Source organism: Martes martes (genome assembly GCF_963455335.1).
Source record: "Martes martes genome assembly, chromosome: X".
NCBI lineage: Eukaryota > Metazoa > Chordata > Mammalia > Carnivora > Mustelidae > Martes > Martes martes.
The window spans coordinates 9,891,072-9,915,508 of NC_137897.1; the positions used below are offsets into that span (position 1 = coordinate 9,891,072).

Sequence of the window (24,437 nt, forward strand, 5' to 3'; positions counted from 1 at the left end):
ACATGGATTTGGTTTCTTCTCTGCTGTACCTGGAAACTGTCCTCCTACCCTTCTTAGCAAGTACCCCAGTTTCCTGACCACATCCACTATATTCTTTAAAAAAAAAAAGATTATTTATTCATTTGCAAGAGGAGACAGATTGAGAGAGAGAGTAGGAGAGAGAGAGAGAGAGAGAGAGAGAGAGAGAGTGAGAGCGCACATGCAAGCAGAGAGAAGGGCAGAGGGAAAGGGAGAAGGAGAGAGAGAATCTCAAGCAGACTCCCTGCAGAGCACAGCCTGATGTGGGGCTCCATTTCATGACCCTAAGATCATGACCTGAACCAAAATCAAAAGTTGGAGATTAACCAATTGAGCCACCCAGATGCCCCCACACCCACCATATCCTTGGTTGCCAGTGGACTAACCTTGGTTTCTCTGCCATGACTTTACCAGCACGACTCTCTACTGTGACTGAGGATCATGATTAACACCTCTTGTCTCACAACCCTGGTACAATCACTTAGAACCCCACTTGGGCCTAATTGTCCTGCCCTGGTTTCAAGTAGAAGGTAATATTTCCCAAAGAAAGTGCTAACATCACTGAAAAATTGCAGACCTCTTTCTCAATCTTCCTATTTCCCTTTTAAAATTTTCTCCTTTTAATCTTTGCTGTTGACAGTAATTAAAGTCATCCATAGAGACATGTGGAAGTAATGCTTCTCAAGATGTGCTCCAGGACACCAACATCAGTATTACCTGGGCTGCTTATCAAAAAGACCTGAGAACCTGGGTTCAGATGCCCTTCAGATGACACTTATGCCCACCAGAGTTTAAATCCACTATGACAAAGGGTATATTGATCAGACAACTGGCCTGGCAGTGTCTTTTAATCCACTGACTCCCTAACATTTCCTGATCCTTTCCCCATCTGTAGGTTGTATTAATGATGTACCTTTAACTTGACTTCTAACTTGCCGCCAGGTTACTTTCACTTAAGGTCTAGGTGGCTTCAGAGGATACTCTTGTTTGATACTGGATGCATTCTGTCAAATCTCCTTGGCATTAGAATGTCACATGGTTCAGAAATTTCAAAGTACAACTGAGAGAGATTCAACAAACCTACATTTTACCATAAGGCTGTCCTTATGTTCTTGGGGAAAGAGTGGATTGTGTTCTAGGATATTGGATGACAAAGCCCAATGGGGGCAATTAATGTGTCACTGATATACCCAGATAGCCAGAAAGTTCCTATTTTAAGAAGCATTATTACTGGCATTTAAAGTTTTTATTATATTCAAGAATGCAAATTTACCTATAAGAAGAAATATTTTAATCTGGCCATCTTCACTTATAGTTTAGAATCATAAAAATTTTGAACAGGATAGGCTTGTGGGTGGCCAGAGATTTAGTTAAGGTCAAATAGCTCTTTATGGGTAAGCTGGGTCTACCACCTAGGTCCCTGGATCCCTAGTCAATGACACTTCTACTCTGTGAAGCTACCAGGAGAGGCTAGAGGAGTTTTTAAAAGAATAGATCATGAGAAGTCTGGATTCCTGAAGAAAAATGAAAAGGGTATCCCTGACCAGGTACAGGGCAACTAAGGTATCTACAACTCACTCTGTTGACTTTGCAAACAAAAGAGGATGATAAACGACTAAGTATTTTTTCCCCCCACAAAAAAGTAGAGTAGAGTAGAGTAGAGTGGAAAAAAAATAAATGGATCTGACATCAATTAAAGTTGGGTTCAAACCTAACTTTGGTAACTTAATGGTTTGGGAAAATGGCTTAACCTCTGAGCTTCAATTTGCTTATCTTAAAAACAAAGAGAACACCACATTATGTGATGGTATCCGATAACTGTAAAATAATAAGAGTACTTGACCTATAGCAAGTGCTCACAGAATTATGAATACTATCATTGTCATCACTTAAATTTTTATTTTTCCTTATTAAGCATTGTAATGCTAAAAAACAAAACAAAACAAACAAACCCTCACCATAAGTCCTGTCCCTTCTGCAGGGTTTTGTGGTGTGCTACACAGTGCGCTAAACATGGTCCCTAACAGAGGAACATTAGGAATATACCAGGGACTCTTTTGCTTCTCCTGAAAAACACAAAAGTATCCTTTTGTCCTTCCTCTCCAAGTAAGACTCCTGTACCATTAGAATAAACTCTCCCAAAAAAGTACACTAGCAATCTTTGCTTCAAGCAAGCAGATCACTCATTAAAATTTGTATTTCTACCTGAAAATTCGTTTTTTCTTCAAATGACTTTTTTTCTCCCCTCAAGAATCTTTCACTGAGAATGAATTCCCATTTCTAACACTGAGTTCCTTAATGAACCGGTAGTTGTTTCAAGAGTCAGTTGTTTCTGTCCACCCTAACAATGGAAAGTTAAATGATTAATCAGCATCTGTCTAGCTATGTGACAACAGTCCTGGCCATGGACCCAGCTTTCTGTCCAAGGCTCAAGGACAGGTGGACTGAGCTTCCTGACTTTCCTTCAGCTTGATTTGCTGCACTTCTAGTATGAACCACTTAGCAACTTACAGAAGGGGCAAGCAAGCTTTGCTGGCTTCCCTTGCCTGCCTTGTAATTTGGCAATAGCCCTGGGCTCTCGTGACCATGTTCCTCTCTTCTAAATCCATAGTCCTTTCCCATTTCCACAGCCTTAGGATGCTGATTCATTCATTTGTTCCACAAATATTTACTGAATACTCTGTACCAAGCACTGTTTAAGATGGTTAAGAAAAAAAAAAAAAAAGAGTCCCCAGCTTTAGGGATCTTGCATTGTTATAGGGGAGAGATATATGCGAGGGTAACTGAGACAGTTTGCAATGTCTGCTTCTATCAGTCATTTAAACTTGGAGTAAGGTACAAACCTGAGAGCGGTTTGATGGGCAGGGTGAACTGAGCAGGAGAGGAAGAATAAGGAAGGGGCATGAGATTTTGCGAGACTGGCTTCCTGTGCTTCGTTTTATTTATTTATTTATTTTTGCTTTTGGTGTAGAAAAGGGTGCGCAGCTTTCTCTCAGTGAAGTAACAGGGCCCCTGTAAGGAAACTTTATTCTTTACCTTGTGCAAACAGGAGCAGGGGTCCCCCGAATGCACGCATGTCAACCACAGTGGCAATGGGGGAATGTGTAACAAAGCTTCAGGAAATGAGTTCTTTAACCGAAAAGCGAATGGAAAATGGGTGGCTTCAGCTCAGTGCCTTCAGGGGCAGTGGCCTTAGTATTTTAGATCACCGGGAAGAAGAGAGCATATCTGACACGCTGTAGGCAGTATCTGGCAGCAAAAAGCCTGAGTTTCAATTAAACCATTTAATTCTGTAAGACCCACTAAATAGATGGAGAGCCGGAGTAAAATAGATAAAAAAAATTTTTCATGTTTTAGTATGATGTTGTGTCAGTCTTATTTGGTACTATTTCTACATCTCAGTAGAGATGTCCTTTTGGGAAAATAATATCAGTCTAATTCCCCCCTCCCCAAAATTCACATTTTTAAAATAAAAAATAGCTTAAAAATAAAAGAAGTGCAGTGGTAGTTACTTTTGAAGGTTCTGTCCAGGCAAGAGAGCGCAGGGGAATTCTGGGGGTAATGGGTGTATTTTAAATCTGCATCTGGGTGCTTATTAGATAGGTGGATAAAGATGTAATATGTCATTATGCTGTAACATAAGACTGGTATGTTTTTACTGTGTTTAATGTATACTCCAATGAAAAAGGAAAAAAAATAAGTAGAGGGCGAGTCTGAACTTGAGGCCTGCAGATATGTGGTAAACAAGACCTCATAGATTATGGGCTCTGTGACCCATGAAGGGATTGATTAGGTCTCTACAATCTCTTCCCATTTGCTCAGCTAATGACCTGATTTAGCAAACTACGAGCCGTTAACTTTTTCTCTTTGTATTGGTGTCCATTGGGTTCCAATACAAAACCTATCAAGAAAGGAAATTAGAAAAACAAATGAGGAAGAAGGAAAATATTGGCTAAGTTCTCAGCTGAGACAGAATTCACATAGTTTCTTGCTTGTTGGGAATTTCTCTCAGTGGAGTTTTCCATACTTTTCATAGTTTTGACCCAAAGAATTCTGGGTCCGTGTAGGATTGTGAGATCTTCCACTAAGGCAGAAATAATGGTATGTGAGGCCTCGTCTCCCTAAATCAATGTGAAAAGTTCACTTCACAAAAAAAAATAATATTCAGCAAGCCTATGATTAAGAATATTAAATTTGGGTTGTTTCCAGTAGCAAATGGAATACCGTTGAATTACGTGTTGCATGTTTTTTAAAGCTGTATTCATATTCATTTCCACTATTACTATTTTCTAACTTCTCAAAAGTATGATGATGAAATTTCCAGTTTCCGGTTTTGATTCACTTAAATTATGCACGTGCCCCCTGATTGTTTTTGTCTGATGAACATATTTTTTATTTGATGAAAATATTTCCATTTTAAAAAAAATAGGAGAGAATAAATAGATTCTCATTGTTTTAATAACAAAACCCTATCCATAGATCCTGCTGAGCTCTTTTCCCCCTTAATAAAGTGCCAGGTTTTAAAAAGATTTTTTTTCTTTTTTTTAAATTATTATATTAGCGATTACTAGAAAGTTTCATTTTGATTTTTTTACTTTTACCTTAAAGAATACATGCCATTAATCTCAACAATATTGTGTTTTCTAAAAAAAAAAATAAAGTCTTTGTGATGGGAAAAAATCTAAATATCAATATCTCCATTTATATCTATCTCTAAATGAACTCCATGACTGACAAAAATTATATTTCCTGTCTAAAATGTTATTTTAAAGTCAGTTATTTAGGGACGCCTGGGTGGCTCAGTTGGTTAAGCGGCTGCCTTCGGCTCAGGTCATGATCCCAGCGTCGTGGGATTGAGTCCCACATCAGGCTCCTTGCTCGGCGGGGAGCCTGCTTCTCCCTCTGCCTCTGCCTGCCACTCTGTCTGCCTGTGCTCGCTCGCTCTCTCTCTCTAACAAATAAATAAATTAAAAAAAATTTTTTTTTAAAGTCAGTTGTTTAGAACTCAAAGCTATTTTCTTTCCTTTAGAAGCAAGGTATTTGTGTTCTCAGAACAGCCCATAGAAGCTAGGTAGTTTGTTTATCAAAGACGGTGAAATACTGTATGTTTATGGCACAATTTTAATAGTAATAAAAAAGGATTACTGAATAAGACGGAATTTTATAATTTTACCTTTCAGCTATTGTTTGAAGACAGGCATGTTTAATTATGTGAAGATGGGCACCTTCAAATAAATTACACTTGTCAACAGAGATAATGCCAAATAAGGAGTAAAAACGAAATGTGAATCATCCCACCAAACCGAAGTACTTACTTTTAACAGAGTGTTGTTTATTTCCAAGATTGAAAGCTTAGTCTTACATAATTGGGATTACAATGCACTGCTTTGTATCTTGCTTTTCCCAATCATTCTTTTTTTTTTTTTTAAGATTTTATTTATTTATTTGACAGACAGAGATCACAAGTAGGCAGAGAGACAGGCAGAGAGAGAGGAGAAAGCAGGCTCTCCACGGAGCAGAGAGCCCGATGCGGGGCTCGATCCCAGGACCCTGGGATCATGACCTGAGCCGAAGGCAGAGGCTTTAACCCACTGAGCCACCCAGGCGCCCCCCAATCATTCTTGTATTTTAACAAAATCTTGAAGACTGTCAGCATAGATTCTTCACCTAATCTCACTTCAGCTCCCAAGCATTTTGTCCTTTAACATAAGTGTGCCACTACATCTTGTTTTGCCTTGGCTTGCGTGGAATGTATGAAATGAAGCTGAGAAAGGAAAAGACAAGGGAACCGGGAAAGGAGAGCAAGAAAGAGCATGACAGTAAGGAGAATTTAGGTACCTGTTCAAGCATCAGAGGGTTCTATACATATAAAAGATGTCTGAGAGAAAATGAACAAAATTTGGAGCAGTGAACTTTAGCGTAACAGGGATGCTAATGTTGGAGCTAAATGGGAATAGCATCATTTTATCCTATCCCATCCTTTGAAAAGGAGATGAATGTTTATTGAGTTTAAGGTCTTTCTTAGGGGACAGAGAGTGTTTGAGGCGATACTGGGAAGGGAACCTAGATCCGGTGATTCTCACTTTCCTTCCTTACATTTCTGAGGTCTAGAAAAATTGAATAGGAAGAGGTGTGCATCATCTCCTTGAGGAATAAACAAGGAAATGGTGGGAAAGAGATAGCAGCTCAGTCAGTATCCTGATACAAGGCATGGTCAGAGCTGGCTGGAGCTCTGAAAAGTTAAGGCAAAAGGAAAGGAAGAGCATAGCAGGCTTTCTTTGGTGCGGAGAGGTGAAGACTATGTATAAGCTACCGTCCTCAAATGTCTTTTTCAACTCAAGCATTACTTGCTCCAGATTTGTCAAAATTCTAGAATAAGTGCTATAATATATTGTGAACCTGTCCATGTGGATTAGCAAATGAAGAGTTAAGCATTTGCCCATCTGATGGAAGGAGAACCAATGCCCATCACAACCAATTATGTTTATCACATCATTTACTGTTCTTGAAGTAAAGTCCACCTCTCCCAAAGTATAATTCTAAAATAGTATAAACTTTACGTGTTTTGGACATCAGTGTGGGCAAGAGCCCATTGTTGTCATATGATACTATTTCTCAGTGCTCTTGTTGATTCTAGAATAAACTTGAGATCACTGAGGTGGGAGTCAGAGACTGGAAGTTGGGAAATAGAGAGTAAGGGGTTATAACAAAATGCCAGAATATTTTTAAAATTTACAATGACTACTTGTTCACTTGAAAAATAGAGCACAAGGGGTTATAACAAAATTCTATAATATTCTTAAAATTTACCAATGACTACTTGTTCGCTTGAAAAATAGAGAGCATTGCACTGCATGGAGCTTAGATTTCAATATTTGAATCAGTGTCACTTTGCTTAATGCCAAATGTATTGTTGATTTGTTTCTCAAGAATCAGACCTTGCAGATGTAAAACTTGTTTTTGATTTTTTTTCTAAGACTCACCTTGACCTTATCCTGTCCCATGGACTTGAAGAATTTTCCAATGGATGTCCAGACTTGTACAATGCAGCTGGAGAGCTGTAAGTCCCCACTGTTGAAATGACTGCCTGCTTGTTTTAACTGATGACTTGGTTCTTTAAGCGTGTGATTAAGAAGAAAGGACTCATAAAACTCATTCTCTACCTATTACCAACTCCCAAGGCCCTAATGGAAGGACAAGCAAGTGTGCATGTCTCATACACAGAAAATCTTTCAAGTAAAATGCCAAATATCTCATCCTTCCTCACAAAAACAAACACTGATTTAGTAGCTTTTATTTGAAATGAAAACATCTCTTGGGAAAATTAAAATTACTTGTCATTCAATCTCTAAAATGAATCACTTTCTCATCAGAAAATTGTACTTGTTTCTATCTTACGTTCATATAGACCATTACCCCAAAGGAATTTTGGCAGGAAGGGATAATTGATTTGAGAACAAGATACAGGGACCTTAGCCAGAGGAGGACGTAAGAACAGGGGGGCCAGAGATGATATGGAAGAATAGGCATTTCCCTTCAATGGGTAGGGGATCCACAAAGGCATGGGGAAGGAAATAGAGAAATGCTGTCTACTTTGTCCCCTTTATGTCCTAGCCCTGATGTCATTGAAATCTTTGACACGTGCCATACGCTGCTGATGCCTCCAAGGTAATAGGATTCTTAGGCAAGAGACATGAAAATTTTTTTGGCTTGTTCTGTCACTTTCTCTGTTTGTAAAGTGCAGAGAATAATAAGCAATACTGACCCACAGGGGTGTTAGGAGATTTAATGAGGCAAGGGCAAGCAAATACTTTTAACTTCTTGGTTTAGATGAATAATAAAGATAAAAAGACACATCAACTATTATTAAAAAAAGAGGCAGTGACAGGGTTTTCTTGTGATCACTTAAAATCACTATAGATTTCCCTTGAAACTCCCTACAGAAATAAACAAACTAATGAAATGTCTTTGTTTTAAGAAGTTGTCAGGGACAAAATGAGAATTTCTGATTTACAATAGGTTTTATGTATTTATTTTTTTCCCTATTGCCTCTTTTCTTGAGAAGAAAGTTGAGAAAAACATTTTCTTATATAATGGTTCCTTCTTTGTGTCTCCTCTACTGGTCCAAACTCTCCCTTGCCTCCATCCAACACTTTTTTTCTCTGTAAAACAGCAAGCATAGCTGTCATGTGAGGCTCCTCCAAGATTTAAAAAGCTCCAATTAGTAAATACGCTTGGTCCTTGCAGGCCCTAGAAGTAACGAAACCACAAAGTGTTCACCACTAACTTCGAATGCGAAGGATGGGAATTATTCCTTCCTTTTTTACCCTCATATTACTTACTTCCTCCTTCCCCATCTGTCTTTCCCTCATCTGTCTGTCCCAGTCTGCGGCTTCAGGATTCCTGGCAACAACTACTATTGTGGTGACCAGTAAGAAGTTGATTGGATACGAATATGGGATTACGCGAATATGGGGATATAATCTTCTCACATTGGTTGGAGACACCCAACAAGTACTCATATAGTGTTGCAGTGCAAGAGACAGGGTGGGCCATTCTCTTTGTGGAACATCAATGCTTGTACAGGCTCCTCTTCGTAATTCCTTGCTTTCCGTATTTTATTTTTGGCTTTGAATAGAAAAGGTGGCTCAAAGAAAGAGGAAAGTAGATTCCAGTTAACTGTGTCATTCATTTCTGGGTAGCTTTGGTGAGTCACTATCTTACAGTAAACAAGAATCTATAAACTCAATAAATATGCTCAAGTTATTGGCTCACCAAGACCTCACATAATATCCCTTGTCCTCCTCACTTTCATGTTAGAGTTCAAATACCACAAAGAGGGAAGGGAGAGAAATGATACCTGAAGGAATAGCAGCCTTCGTCTCTGGGGTGCAAAAAGATCCAGAACACTTAGCAGATAATGACCTAGTTAGTGGGAACTTGGAAACTAAGCACTAACTCTGGTTTACTAAACTGATAACATTCTTGCTTTGTATGGTTCAGGAGTCATATAACAATTTGACCTTACATGATGGAGAATCTGTTTTACTTCATATTAGTCGTTGTGATGAGTGGGCCCAGTTAGCAAGATGCTAGCACAAATGAACATTCCCGATTTGCATTATTCCACGACTTCCTTTTAGGTTGTCTGCCTATGCCTCCCCACTTGGCAAAATAACAGAGGATTGACCATAAGAACTTTAGCCTAAGCTTTCTTTTTTTAAAATTTAAATTTAATTAGCCAACAGATTGGCTAATTAATTGGCTAACAATAATACAGCATTACTTTTTGATGTAGTGTTCAATGATTGATTAGTTGTGTATAATACCCAGTGCTTATCACATCAGGTACCCTCCTTAATGTCCATCACCCAGTCGTGCCATCCCCCCAACCATCTCCCCTCCAGCAACCCTCAGTTTGTTTCCCAGACGCAGAGTCTCGTGGTTTGTCTCCCTCTCCGATCTCTTCCCTCAACAGATCCTAACATAAGCTTTCTGAAAACGAATCTATTATACCCTAGAAGAGGGGCCAAGTTTGCAATGGAAGTATTTTAGGCAGGACTGTGATGAATTCATTCTCATTTAATAAAAAAGAAGAAGAATTCTTTTCATTTGAAATACTAAGACTAGTGCCATGAATTGAATTATCTTACTGGATTGTCACAGACACAGCTCTTTCAAGTAAAGACAACCTTCGAAGGATTTTTATATCCATTTACTTGTTTGTTCTTCAGAAAGATTTAGTAAATCAAGAGGGCAGAAGAAAATGGACTTTATAGATTCCATTCTCCCATTACACAGAAAAAATTATTCAGAAATAGCTTTCTCTCTTCAATTTCTTTGGCTTCAATGACATGTAGTTGACATGATGATTGTAACTCCCTTACTAAAAATGATTTTGAATTGACTGAGCATGTGTCTGCTTTAGATGGTTTCCTTGTTTGTTCTTTACATGGCTAGACTTTCAAGCTTTCTTGGAAAGATGCATTTAATTTTTCGCTATGATTTGTTTACTCCAGTTGGGTACACGATGAATGACCTGATATTTGAGTGGTTAAGCGATGGTCCAGTTCAAGTTGCTGAAGGACTGACCCTGCCTCAGTTTATTTTGAAAGAAGAGAAGGAACTTGGCTATTGCACAAAGCACTATAACACTGGTAAGTTTACTTTCAGCTGCTAAGCCCAAGTGGGCTCTAATCTGCAACATGGCCTACATATCACACCCCCTTAATTGCTATATCTTTACCAAGAAAATGGAGCTACAAGACACAGACCTTGGCTCAAAACCCCCTTTACAGATAAGATGCTTGGTCCCTCTGGCATAAATCACTGAGCCCAATAGATAATTTTTCCAAAATGGAGATAGAAGGAAAAAGATTTGGGATTCTTCTGCTGTTCCCTTGCTGACCATGTGCTGTCAAATGAGTCTGAGGAAATGTGTACAAGACTTTGTATATAGTGCAGGAAACATATAAATTCTGGCCCATTCTTGACATCCACTCTTGCCATTGGATCCTCAGATCAGTTTGTATTCTCTGACTTAGTGGAAGAGAGGAATAACCACATAGGTCTTTGTAAACCCAGAAATACAGTTACTATGCTCTCCACTCCTCGATGGTGATAAGAATTTGGATGAAAACCAGCTGATGGGAATTCAGCTGGCTCTAATGCCATGCACTGTCAGTAGTGCTGATAGACACATGGGTCAGAGGGAGAATATGAGTTGGTAGTAACAAGTGGGCATATGTTGTTACCTGGAAAATCATGCCTGTCTAGTAAAGTTGATGGCTTTTCCTATGAATGTCCCAGTGTTTGATACCATATAAGCTGATCATGGAGAGGCAAGCTAGACAGGATGGTTTATTCAGTGACTGCTCCAGGTCGCTTGCTAAATAGAATGTTCATGAATACTTATTCCAATAGTCAATAGTGCTTCTTATGAAGTGGCCAAAACCTGATTCCAAGGTGTTTTTCCTGACCAAGAGGAATCCAACCTTATCTCTCATAATTTGTGTGGACTAAGCCAAATTACCTTCCAGGGTTCTGTCTCCAAACCAATTAAAGAGGAAGAAAAATGGCAAGGGGCAAGAACATCTGTCTCTTTATAGTATGTTAAAAGTTTTAATATCTTTGTACGTACTCTTTTTTATAAGTACTGTAACACTGTAAATAGATTCTAGGAATATTCTAAATGTCCTCAAGCAATTACCCAGAAAGCTAGGAAATTGCTACAATGACTAGATTATATGCAGGGCATACACAAATGTACATTTTTCTCTTAATATGAATAGCACAAAGATAGACAATTTTCCAAATACTTTGAGAACCCCATGTGAACTTTACTATTTTCAACTGTTACATATTATGCATTATATATTATATGCTATGCATATATACCACAGGTTATGTATTATATGTTATATATTACATATTATAACCTCACAAAATGTGACTATTTCTACTGGTCAGTTTCTGACAGGCTTGCAAATTCTGAAGCTTTGTCTAAATAATCAAGCTACAAGCACAGATTCAGAAAAATGGTTTGGTCTAGTGACTCTTTTTTTTAAAAGTAGGTTCATGCAGGGTTTGAATTCACAACCCTGAGATCAAGACCTGAGCTGAGATTAAGAGTGAGATGCTCAACCTACTGAGCCACCCAGCCGCCCTTAGTCCTGTGACTCTTTAGATCACTCATTCTCACAACTCGCCTAGAGCAATCTATACTTTTAATGCCATTCCGATCAAAATTCCACCGGTATTTTTCAAAGAGCTGGAGCAAATAATCCTAAAATTTGTATGGAATCAGAAGAGACCCCGAATTGTTAAGGAAATGTTGAAAAAGAGAAACAAAACTGGGGGCATCACGTTACCTGATTTCAAGCTTTACTACAAAGCTGTGATCACCAAGACAGCATGGTACTGGCATAAAAACAGACACACAGACCAGTGGAACAGAGTAGAGAGCCCAGATATGGACCCTCAACTCTATGGTCAAATAATCTTCGACAAAGCAGGAAAAAAGCGGAAAAGCAGGAAAAACAGCGGAAAAAAGACAGTCTCTTCAATAAATGGTGCTAGGAAAATTGGACAGCTATATGTAGAAGAATGAAACTCGACCATTCTCTTACACTGTACACAAAGATAAACTCATTCTCACAACTGTTAGTTGAATTACTGGTAGAGTTGAAAAAGAGTTGAGTTGGTTATGTAGGGTGAGCATTTTGTGCCATCTTCCAAATCCACCTGTAGTCCACAGGTGGACTACAGGTGGATTTGGAAGATGGCACAAAATGCTTAAAAACTAAACAATGGGAGGCAAGAATGGGAAAGATAAATTCGAATTGGATTTTATATCATTATTTCCTGCTTTCAGGAAAGTTTACCTGCATCGAGGTTAAGTTTCACCTGGAACGCCAGATGGGATACTATTTGATCCAGATGTATATCCCCAGTCTGTTGATAGTCATTTTGTCCTGGGTCTCCTTTTGGATAAACATGGATGCAGCCCCTGCTAGGGTTGCACTGGGCATCACCACCGTCTTAACAATGACCACCCAGAGTTCGGGTTCCAGGGCATCTCTGCCAAAGGTAAGAAGTCTCCTTACTTGACAACAAGTGACGGGGATCGGGGAGGCGGGCGTGGGTTGTCAAAGGTCTTGTGACCTGGAGAATGCTGTTGAAGACAGAAATGTTTGGCATCCTGTGGTACTGTTGGAGGTGCAATGTAAGAAGAGAACGAAGAGCTGAGTTTGAGAGAATTAGAGCTCTGAGGACATGGGAGATTCCTAGTCAGATCAATTAGGGGAGAGGGGAATCAGGGTTGAGAGAGGAGAGGAAGGAGTGGAGGCAGAAACATGGCTCAGGAATTATGTCTAAGAAGTCCTTGAGTGCTTTTGACCTCATGCTGTTCATGAGCCATGAAGCTTCTAGGAGTTAGAGTAAGATTGATGCAACTTACGCTATATTGTCAAGTATTTATTGGTAAGCCAATTGTGATTCATACACTCATTGAAGTCATTTACAGTAAAAAAAAAAAAAAAAGTTTGAATTAAGCTCCTGGAAATTTATACAGAAAAGCTACGTCATTGAGTATATATGAGATATAACTATAAAAATTAGAGTGCAGCAAAGCAGATACATGAACCTTTGCCATTCCTTAATTTACCTTAATGGTTGACACACTATTATTTTCAAGTGACATAGTTACCTAGAGAAAGAACAGTGGAGTCTTCCAAGATGGTGAAAATTCTGACAACCATGGCAGGTGGATAAAGAAGCGTGAGATGGATAATAGGTACACATCGACATTTTGTAGCATTTCAAATAGTAATCCATAATGGCTGTATAATTTATTTTTATGTGAGGGCAGGTCCTCTATAGTTATAAATATTGCCTAAACAAACAACGATAATTGTCCTGTTCATGAAATGTCCCAGCACCCCGAAAGAGTGCCTATGTGTATTTCCTTTTCACTGGAGAAGTACATTGAGTCGCTGGCTTCAATTTTCCAGGAATGTGAGTTCAATTTAGTATTCTCTGTACACTGTCTCATACTGGTTGAGCAGTCTCTCCAAAACCTAGTTCTAGCAAATAATTGAGGTATAATCCCCTATCTTTGCTGGCTTGTGCTTATGTTCAGTTGTGCTGCATTTGACATGAGATATGTTAGATCATGTTCCACATTATCTGCTGTGCTGGAAGATAAGATGACATATGGAGGAGGTCTGTGGCTTTCCTGGAGATGGACTGAATGCTGGGGGAATTGTCATACAAACTTTCCAACTTCTATGCCTTCAAAGATAAATATTAGATTTGTATGCTAATAGAGAAAGGGATAAATCTATTTCTGATATTTTTTAATTTTCTCGAATAACATACTGTACAAAATACTTGTGTTGCATTTCTATTGAAATACAGATAGCAGAAATACTAACAGCTTTCTTTTCAGCTACATAATCGCAAATCAATTTTACCTAATAAAAATTCTAATCCACTGTGTGCCTCAACCCAAACAGGTTCATTTACTTATGGCTTGTTAGTCATTAGTTCTAGCCATCACTGCATGCTATGCCATTAAACCTCAGGATGCACAAAACATGTAGTTTACAATTTAATAGATAGCTAAAGTATTGGTTACAAGTTGTAAGCAGATAATGTCAAAAAGGAAGACATTTATAGCCTCCAAATTCCCATTGCTATTTAAAAAAGTAGTCATTTCATCTCAAAATGGGAGCTTCTGTTTTTATAAATTTGTTATTCCTTCTTATTTGCTATTATGATTCTACATCAATGGTCAAAACTATTGTTGAATCAATGGTCACTGATCAGTGATCTTTGTCTGTAGAGGCAATCAGGAACTCTGATTAAGGGATAAGTATAATCAAAATTCATTTTGTACTTGGCTCCGAACTCATAGTGGTTATCCTTTTGCCATCAGCAGGTTTATCATCCTACGTATGTTTTCTTAGGCTATTATTAAACACGGTTGGCTCTCAACTGACTGTGGGGAGATGTGACTCATAGGGATAACAGTGAGAAAGGAAAATGGGATAAAGAGTGAGTCATGGAAAATGAAAAATTGACCATACGTTTACACACACACATACACACACACATACTCGTTTTAATTTATAAACACTGTAGTCCCCAAGCAGAAGCACCACTGTGCTGATTGTACAGTTGTCTCAGAGTCTGTAGCCCTTTACATACTAGGCATGCACCTTGCACTTTAAAAGTAAGACATGCTTGTTAGAGAAAAAATAGAAGATATAGAAAATACCATTAACATTAACTATCCACTAAGTAACTGTTGTTAAGACTTTGGTATATTTTCTTCCAGCCTTTCTTTGATGCACATTTGGAGGCAAACCCACACACATGCACACACAGAAAATAGGATCAAAACTATCTACAAAGACAGTTATACACTATCTTCCATTTCCATAGCATTAAAAATCTATCATGAACATAATTTTCAATGACATAATAGTCTCTCTGGTATATTAATCACCATTTATCTTACTATCTTGGATAATTAGGATTTTATTGTTTGCTTTTCTAAGTGCGATCGTTATATATTTGTATATGAGGGCCTGTGTCTCATTGTGTTCTAGAAGATGTATGTGTGTGTATTTATTCATTTATGTATTTATTATATTATGTTATATTAGTCACCATACAGTACGTCATTAGTTTTTGATGTAGTGTTCCATGATTCATTGTTTGCATATAACACCCAGTGCTCTATGCAATCTGTGCCCTCCTTAATACCCATCACTGGGCTAACCCATTCCCCACCTCACTTCCCTCTAAAACCCTCAGTTTATTTCTCGGAGTCCATAGTCTCTCATGGTTCATCGCGCCCTGATATATTTTTTAAATCTTATTTTACAATTGGGAAAAAAGAAGAAATTGAGGATGATTAGAGCAAATGAGGGACAATCTGTAGGGAGATGCCCAATATCTTCCCATTCAGGCAAAAATTTTGTCTTGTTCATCAGGTTAACTTCAGCATTTAGTACAGTCTGTTACTTATGCTAGATGATCAATAAATCCTCATTGAATGGATAAAGAAGTTAATGAACAACCACGTTTCCCCATGGGAGACCATGTAGAAGATACACTTAACACAGAATCTATAAATGTTTTACAGAAAATATTAGAGTTCTAATATATGGAAGAATCTCATAATAATATCACATACACTACAGAGGAATGGAATTTCTCTAAAGGACTATGTCTCTCTTTTCAGAAGTCCTCAAGTAGACTTTGGGAAGTTAAGAATATATCCACAAATACATATTCTGAAGTACAGGCAGGCCTCCCACATCTAAATCTTAAAGACTTCTTTTCACTCAACCTCTCCAAGCCTGTTTCCTCATTTCTAAAATGAGAATGACCTTATCTACTCCTTGTAAAAATTGAACTAGGATAAGATGAGGTATTACATATATAAATCATTTTGCCCAGTTTTTGTACATGGTAGCACTCAATTCATTCTGGTTATTTTTATTGTTATTTGTTCCCAGTCCATAATATAATAGAAAAGACTGCTCCATGGGATGGGAAGTAATATTAGAAGACTCATAAAGGGCCTTATGAGTAGAAGATACCATGTTCTTTGGATGGCCCATTATTTGTTTATAATCATAATGCAAATGAGGTGAGCTAAAGTTTGTTATACGCATGTGTGTGTGTATAAACCCACGTATTTGTCTTTCATAGGTAGGCAATTTATTGAATGGGTTAAGCTCTAGAGCATCTGAATAAGCAATGGCTCTATTTTTCTCCAGTCACTTCCATTAAACATCCTCCGTTGGTTTTATTTTCACTGTACCCGGAGGACACTTCAGAAAGATTCCATAGATTCTCGGTTACTATATGCCATGCCATTAGACTCAGAATGAACAAAGGTGTTTTACAATTTAATAGACAGCTAAAGTATTGGTGATAAGTACTTTAGCACAGTCCGTTATCAGATTTTTTTAAAATTTTATTTATTTATTTGACAGATGGAGATCACAAGTAGGCAGAGAAGCAGGCAGAGAGTGAGGAAGGGAAGCAGGCTCCCCGCGGAGCACATAGCCCGATGCGGGGCTCGATCCCAGGACCCTAGGATCATGACCTGAGCTGAAGGCAGAGGCTTTAACCCACTGAGCCACCCAGGTGCCCCCCGTTATCAGATTTTTAAAAAAATCAGATAGCTTGAAATAAAACTTTAGTCTAACAACCAATTCAACGTTCTTTTCCTTCCTTGTCCCCAGCCCAGGCCTAATCTTTGGCTTGAAGATGTCCAGAGAGGTGGACATTTGTCTGTTCTTATCCTTGCTTTTCCAATTCTCTTCCCCACTCCTGTAGCTTGCTTCTCTACTGTTAAGGGCTGAGAGTGAAAGAGTGGATGGAAGAAAGTTGCACAAGACTGACACTATTGTATTTGAACTCTTGCCTTCTCTAATGGGAAGCCTCCAAATACTACATTCTTGATGGTTGAACTTGAGTTCCTTGGTAATTCCCGGGGATCCTGCACATTACACCATTCATGGATGAATAATGCAATCTCTGGCTGGTACCTTATCTCCTCTTGTCTATCACCTCCTACCAGCATATCTCATACAACTTCTTACTCCCAGGCTCTCCTTACTCAAGTAGATAGCCCTCCTGGTTGACATGTTTTGAAGATGATTCGCATCTATCTTCCAACCCATTTATTTGGCACACCAAGAATGTGTGTTCATTGCCTTGCTAAATAGTGGAAATGTAACTTAACTGTTAACATGTTTGCTTTCACCTTACCATCTTAGGTATTCTAGCTAGCTTACTCCCTTCAGAATTTATTCAGGTGAGAAACAAGTACTGCTGTTCATTTTTTCAAACAAAACCCAAACTTCTGAGGATACATGGCAAGTTCTCCTAATAACACCTTTACTCTCTGATCCAGGAGCAATATGTTGAAATTTCAGCAGCTCAACAGATACATGACATATACAGGAGATGCCAGTCTTTTCTCTTACCAGGGTGGGGGTAAACCTCTTCTCCCCATCTTTAGGAAAATAGGGAAAAGGCCACAGCACTGTCGTTATCCATGAATCCCATTACTTCAAGTAATTCTTTTCAAATGTCTAGTTTTCTGTAATGGTACAGGGTATGGAGTGCAACTGTCTCTAGATGGCATTTGCTTTGTTCTAGCAAGTCCTATATCCTTCACGCATATGTGTAGAGTCTCCCTTCAGAGTGAGGCTTAAGTTGACATTCTGAGAAAAGAATATCCCATTCCCATACTGTTACACTCATGAATAAACATACTTAATTTTAGAGCTTTATCCCTATGAGGGCAAGGGCTCCACTGATATCATCTGTGTTTACATACCTACTGCTTAACACAACACCTGGCTCATAGTAGGTGCTCAGTAAAGAGTGGGTTAGTAAATGAATATACAGTATTAAAAAGACTTATGGTTAAGTGGTATGCCAGCTGTAATTTAATTGGTGATTCATTCATCCATTCATTTATTCAACTAATATTTATTGAATGTTTTCTCTGTGCCACCCATTGTGTTAGGGGTTAAGGAAATCAGAGATAAATAAAACATAGTCCCAGCCCTCAGGAACTTGTCTTCTAGTATGCCAGAGGCAGATACTTGGAATGGTAATTGTTACACAATGTGGAATACAAGGACACCCAGAAGGATGCCTAACCTATTAAATGAAGTAGGGAGAAATGGAGGGGGAGGAAAGGGGCTGGAAGAAGAGAGCCAGAGAAGGAGGGAGAGAAGTAATGTTAGGAAAATGGCTTGGAGGGATCCTGAGCTGAATCTAAGAAGCAGATTAAATAAGTAAGGTAGGAGGTGGCAAAGGTCATTCCAGGCAACGAGGACTTCCTACTCATAATATTTGGGCTACACTCAAAATAAGCTTTTCTAGAAGACATTCTGGGCAGGTTTCCAACAGGCTTCACAAATTTTAAACACATTTCAAGTAAGAAACTTGTGTTTATTGATTCCAAGTTAATTTCCTGCTTTCCTGCCAACCAAAGCTTTTTGTGGTTTTTGTTTTGTTTGGTCTGGTTTTGTTTGGTTTGATTTGGTTTCCAGAAGTTCCATCTCCTCCCTAAATACAGGAAAATGAAATACCAGCATGGTATCTGTTCTATAGGTGACTTCGCATTTGAAGCCGTAAATTTTTTTTTAAAAGATTTTTATTTATTCATGGACAGAGAGAGATCACAAGTAGGCAGAGAAGCAGGCAGAGAGAGCGAAGGGGGGTGGGGGAGCAGGCTCCCTGCTGAGCAGAGAGCCTGATGTGGGACTTGATCCCAGGACCCTGAGATCATGACCGGAGCTGAAGGCAGAGGCTTAACCCACTGAGCCACCCAGGCGTCCCAAATTGGTTTTTTAAATATACATCTCTGCCAACCTCCAAGAAGCTGATCTGCTGGTAGTTTTCTATTTGGAGCACAAAACCCCTAGTAGTAGACTAAAGGCTGGGTGTATTGTTGTCTTTTTGACCCACAGGAAAAAATCAGGATGAATTGAATAGAAGGCTGTGAAACATCAGGCAGGCTTTGAATGTGGCCAAACAGAGTTAAACAATTATTTTCCTTTACTCTTTATTAGCTATTATTGCTGAATGGTTTGAAGCTACTCCTAAGTGTGTCTTGAGTCCTCATTTGTAGCAGCAGCCCAGAGACTGTAGAGGTGAGAGCCAGTGTTGGTAGGGGACAGTTGGGTTGACGTGGTATGCAGGTGACTGACAGATCCCTAACCATCTCCTTAAAGCATGGATCCAGAGGTATTATCTTTGGCCATTATTAACTGAAATGCCCTATGTCCTATATAAGGAAATTTCCCCTTACTTTTCAGCCATCTGGTCAACTAAGACCAGCTGGACCATTTCAAGCAGCTGCCAAACCCAGGACAGCTTGAAATTTAAAACAAAAGAGGCCATAGTCTTACCATGTTTGGTCTTGCTTTATTCCCCATGAGAATGTTTCTAGCTAGAGACTGTAGTAAGAGAAACTATGAAAGCAGTAAGGCTGATACTTACAGAAGTTTTGACATAAGAATTTGTCTGGATGTCTGTTTTAACTCTAAAAAAGTAAAAATGATTGCTCCTTGAATCAAGTACATCCCCAGCTAATTTGAATGAATCTCCTAGGTCAGATTGGTATTTCTGGAAGAATATGGAAATAATTCTGTCTTGTAAAATTAAGATTTTAATTAGTTCTCAGATAAAAGGTTGGAAAGTAAGAAAGCCAAGCTTTGGCAAATTGATCTGCAGGCCTGCTTGCTTTAGCCAGATGTCTGTATATATGGGAGACTACATAAACTTTCCCTTCCAGTTTTCCTGAGACACAGCAAATTAAAGAGTTGTTGATATAATGAGTATATGATAAAAATATGCAAAGAGATGAAGTGCACGAATTCTCTTGGGACAGAGCTGGAGCACCAGTGGCACTTTAGATCAAGAATACTGTTGGCGGCCTTTACAGGGAAGCTGACAGTGGGAGAAGCTACCCAAGTTGTGCTTCTGCTCAAGTCCCCATGAAGTTCATAAATCTTTTTGGGATAGCTTCTAAGGTTCAGGATTATTATTTATTTTAATTCCTGTACAGTTAACATACAGTGTTATATTAGTCTCCAGCATACAATATAGTGATTCAATACTTCAGCGCATCATCCGTTGTTCATCACAAGTGCCCTCCTTCACCCCCATCACCTATTTCAGGCAGCCCCCTGCCCACCTCCCCTCTAACAACCATCGGTTTGTTCTCTATAATTAAGAGTCTGTTTCTTGCTTTGTCTCTTTTTTCCCTTTGCTCACTCGTTCTGTTTCTTAAATTCTACATGAATGAAATCATACGGTATTTGTTGTTCTCTGACTTATTTTACTTAGCATTATTTTGTCTAGCTCCATCCATGCCACTGCAAATGGCAAAATTTCATTCTTCTTTATGGCTGAATAATATTCTGGTACACAGACACACACACACACACACACACACACACACAACTTCTTTATCCATTCATCTATTAATGGACTCTTGGGCAACTTCTACTTCTATGATTTGGCTACTGTAAATAATGCTTCAATAAATACAGGGGTGCCTGTATCCCTTTGAATTAGTGTTTTTCTATTTGGGGGGCAAATACCCAGTAGAGTGATTACTGGATCATAGGGTAGCTCTATTTTTAACTTTTTGAGGTTTCTCAAAATGTTAAAAACAGGATTATTTTGAACTCTCTCTTTCCATTTCACTAAAATGGGTAACTCTATCTAGGTCATACAGCCTAAATGTCTTTGGTTCTTATAAATGCCACACAGTGAGGGGAAAATCAACTATTATGGAACATGTACTACATAAAGAAACAGAACTTCTTAAGAAGACTGACATATACATAAAATACATTATAATTCAGTAAAGTATGGGCAGTGGGGTAGATTTTTTACAAAAATGGCTATAATGATTCTCCTCTCTGTATCCATACCCTTTGGGTAATAGCCCCTCCTACACTGACTGTCAGTTTGACTATGTGACTTGCCTTGGCATGTGGGACAATGGCAAATGTGACATAAGCAGAGACTTCAAAAATGCTTGCATACTGTAGCTAGCTTTCTCTTGCTACTCTTGCGATCCTATACACACTACCATGTGAATACTGCCAGGCTAGCCCTTTGAACGGTGAGAGACATGTGGCCCAGTTATCTCAGTTACCAAGATGACAGCCAGATAACCACCACTTCCTTATTCTCTGTTCTAGGCACAGTGGCCTCCTTGCGGTTTCCTGAATATGCCACGCACATGCTCTCATTCCCAGGCCTTTGCAATGACTATTCTCTGTGTCTGGAACACTCTGTCCCCAGATATTTACATGATAAACGTTTCCACCCTTGCCAAGTCTTTATTCAAATCCTGCCTCTCTAATAAAGCCTTTTCTAGCATTTATCACCGCACCCATGCCCTCATCAATACCCTGACCCAACTTCTCACTTTTTTTTTGTTTTCCCACTGTACTTTATTACCTTATAGCAACACTATGACTTGTATAAAACTCCATTATGGATTATGTTTCCTATATATTGCCTGTTTCCCTTAGCTTGACTATGAATGCCATGAGGGCAAAGATCTTTATCTAGTTTGCTCCCTAAAACAACACCTAGCCATAATGTATGCTTAGTAAATGTTTGTTGATAGAATGAATGAACAAATGAATGAATGAATATACACATCTCTAAAGTCTAGTCATTGTGAAAAATCCATCTAAACTTTCTTAAGGATACAGAACAAATAAAAAGAACCCACATGGCCAGGGGCCCATCTTTCCTTAACTGGCTGGCTGTTCATTACCACAGAGAACCCTGACTGCCTATGTTATATTACTATAACATAATTACATTATTTTAAAGTTTTGCTTCTCTGGCTGTATCAAATAGTGTCATGGACATTTTTTGATAGCTGTTTCTTATAGAGCAATCTAGCCAAAGAAATAATAATAAAAGAGCAATGGTTTAGATGATGAGAGAGTATGCATACAGGCTATTTTTATCTAAATTTTGCTTCCTTGGCGCTGTCACAACTCATTTGGAAGTTTCTCAGTGTGCCATTGCAAGTGTCCATTTCCCCGTCTTGCTGCTCCAGTTTGTTTGGATGTAAGTGGAGCCTCTGAATTCTAATGAAGGCCTCCAGGACTCTCCTCATCTGAGCTCTCGACAGCCACTCTGGGCCACAGGTGCCACACTGTACTCTTTCCTAGGGGCCCAGACATAAGAAAATACTCTCCTTTCTTTACCTAACAAAAACCAAGTGGATTTTTGTTTTCCTCTGATTTTAGTTATCAAAGACTGTGCATTTAAACTTAAGGATTGCTTTGGGCTGCATCTAGGACTTGAGAGGCCATGAGCTCCGATCTGAAGCCAACTGTGTATACCTAAAGCAAATCATTTTCCATCCCTCCCAATAATGGGGAAGGAGGTACAACTTCATTTGCTTTCCAAAACTGACTGTGCCTTGATGAAACTGGAGTATCAAAATATTTTCCAAACTACACGTGAACTGAGCTTATAAAATCTTAAACTTGTGTGTTGTTAGAAGAGCCTCTGTAATCCTACTAGGGATGTGAAAACTGATGACATGAAGGTTAATTCACTTCTCATTTTTAAAAATCTGCTTAAAGTGGGGGTACCTGGGTGGCTCAGTCCATTAAGCATCTGGCTTTGGCTCAGCTTATGATCCCAGGGTTCTGGGATCGAGCCTGGTGTCGGGCTCCCTGTTCACCGGGGAATCTGCTTCTCCCTCTCCTTCTGCCCCTCTACTTGCTTGTGCTCTCTCTCTCTCTCTCAAATAAATAAAATCTTAAAAAAAAAAAGATCAGGTTGAAGTGGATGCCACTTCTTACATGAAGCCCACATGGATCTCCATAAAATGTAAATGGCCTATTTTCCTTGCCTCCACGGTACTTCGTGCTTTGTATCAATCATTGCATTTTGGACTCCTGGCTCAGTGATCAGGGCCCATGTGTCCTTTATTGTAAACTTTATTGTAAACTCCTTGTGGAGAGGACCTAGTATCATTCAACTCTGCATAGCCCCTCTGACATACACAGAAGCAGTCCTCAGTAGTTATTGCTGAAGTAATGTAAGAAGACCATGTTCAACAGTTCCTAATGTTTGGTGATCAGAGTAGAATTACTGCCAGAGCTTAATCAGTCTGAATAGAAAGTGTCACTAAAGCAGAGGGTCTCAGACTTTGCTGCACATTAGAATCAGCTGTGGAAATTTTCAAGCCTTCTCAGACTTCACCACAGAGAAATGAAATTAAACCATCTGGCAGTAGGGTCCAGGCATCAGAATTCAAAGAAAATTTTAATGTGTAGCCAGGGCTGAGAACTGCAGCTCTGAATTTTGTTGTGGTCTGGGCAAATGTTTTCAGTGTTTATCATGTGCCAGAATATATATTCATTTGAACTTCACAACAACACTCTGAACTAGATACTATTATTATCCTCACTTTGGAGATGATGGTACCAAGGCACAGAGGAGTTAAATCACTTGCTCAAATTCATACAGAGCTAAACCTGTTGTTTAAGCCTAACGACTAATCATGGTGCCACGCCATCTTTCATAGTTAACAGCTGCAGGATTCCTTCCACGTGCCTGGCCCTGTGCTAAACCCTTCACATAGGTCTTGTCACTGCAAACAGATGACATATGCCCGATTTTGCATCATCAAGTAACAGGTAGGGAAATGGAAACATAAAGAATTTAAGTAATTTGTCCAGTTGTTTTTCTAGCCAGTGAAGAAGATTCAAATCACTGGTCAAGTCAAATCCTCGTGAAGGAAGAACTAAGAATTTTAAGTTACACCACGCTGTCCACACCATGCTAATTCCAGGTGGAAACTCTGGCTGTGAGAGGAGTTATTTTCCAAGCCCCGAAATCCCTGTCTGTGGCTACACATATTGTATTCACCGGGTGCTGAATGCGGTGGGCATCTTTGCTCATCATTTGGATGGAGAGACAGTGTTTGCCTGACTGCCCTCTTGCATATTACGGAGAACTTTTAATGGCTCCTGAGGCTTCCCTTACAGGGTCCTCCTCAGCAGACCCTCTGACAGACTCAGTTGCTCTTTATTCCTTTGGTCAGCCATAGCCATTTTAACCACCATTTTCATCAGCTCCCGGGTGTGATTATGTTAAGAGCCCCGCCAGGCATAAGCCATTATCTACCATTCACTGTCAGCTAAAAGGCTGAACAAAAGCAGACTGGGTGATCATCAACAACAAAACGGTTAAATAAATTGTGGCCCATTCATACAGTGAAATACTAGGTACAAAAATGTAACAACTGCAGGCTCACTTAACAACAGAGATGAATCCCTCAAATCTAATGTTGAAGAAAAGTTAACACACACAGAAAAAACATC

The 24,437-nt window shown here is 39.1% G+C and overlaps 1 protein-coding gene across 2 annotated transcripts in view; it reads left to right on the top strand.

Annotated features, from left to right (window-relative positions):
• GLRA2 (glycine receptor alpha 2) overlaps nt 1-24,437 on the top strand; it is a gene marked incomplete at both ends in the record, with an annotated part of 175,987 nt that overhangs the window by 60,370 nt on the left and 91,180 nt on the right. For both annotated transcript variants that reach the window (XM_080795749.1, XM_080795748.1), the window contains 3 exons: nt 6,996-7,078; nt 10,038-10,175; nt 12,392-12,606. In XM_080795749.1, coding sequence (XP_080651875.1) covers nt 6,996-7,078; nt 10,038-10,175; nt 12,392-12,606 — 436 coding nt within the window. The remainder of the gene's footprint in view (nt 1-6,995; nt 7,079-10,037; nt 10,176-12,391; nt 12,607-24,437) is intronic.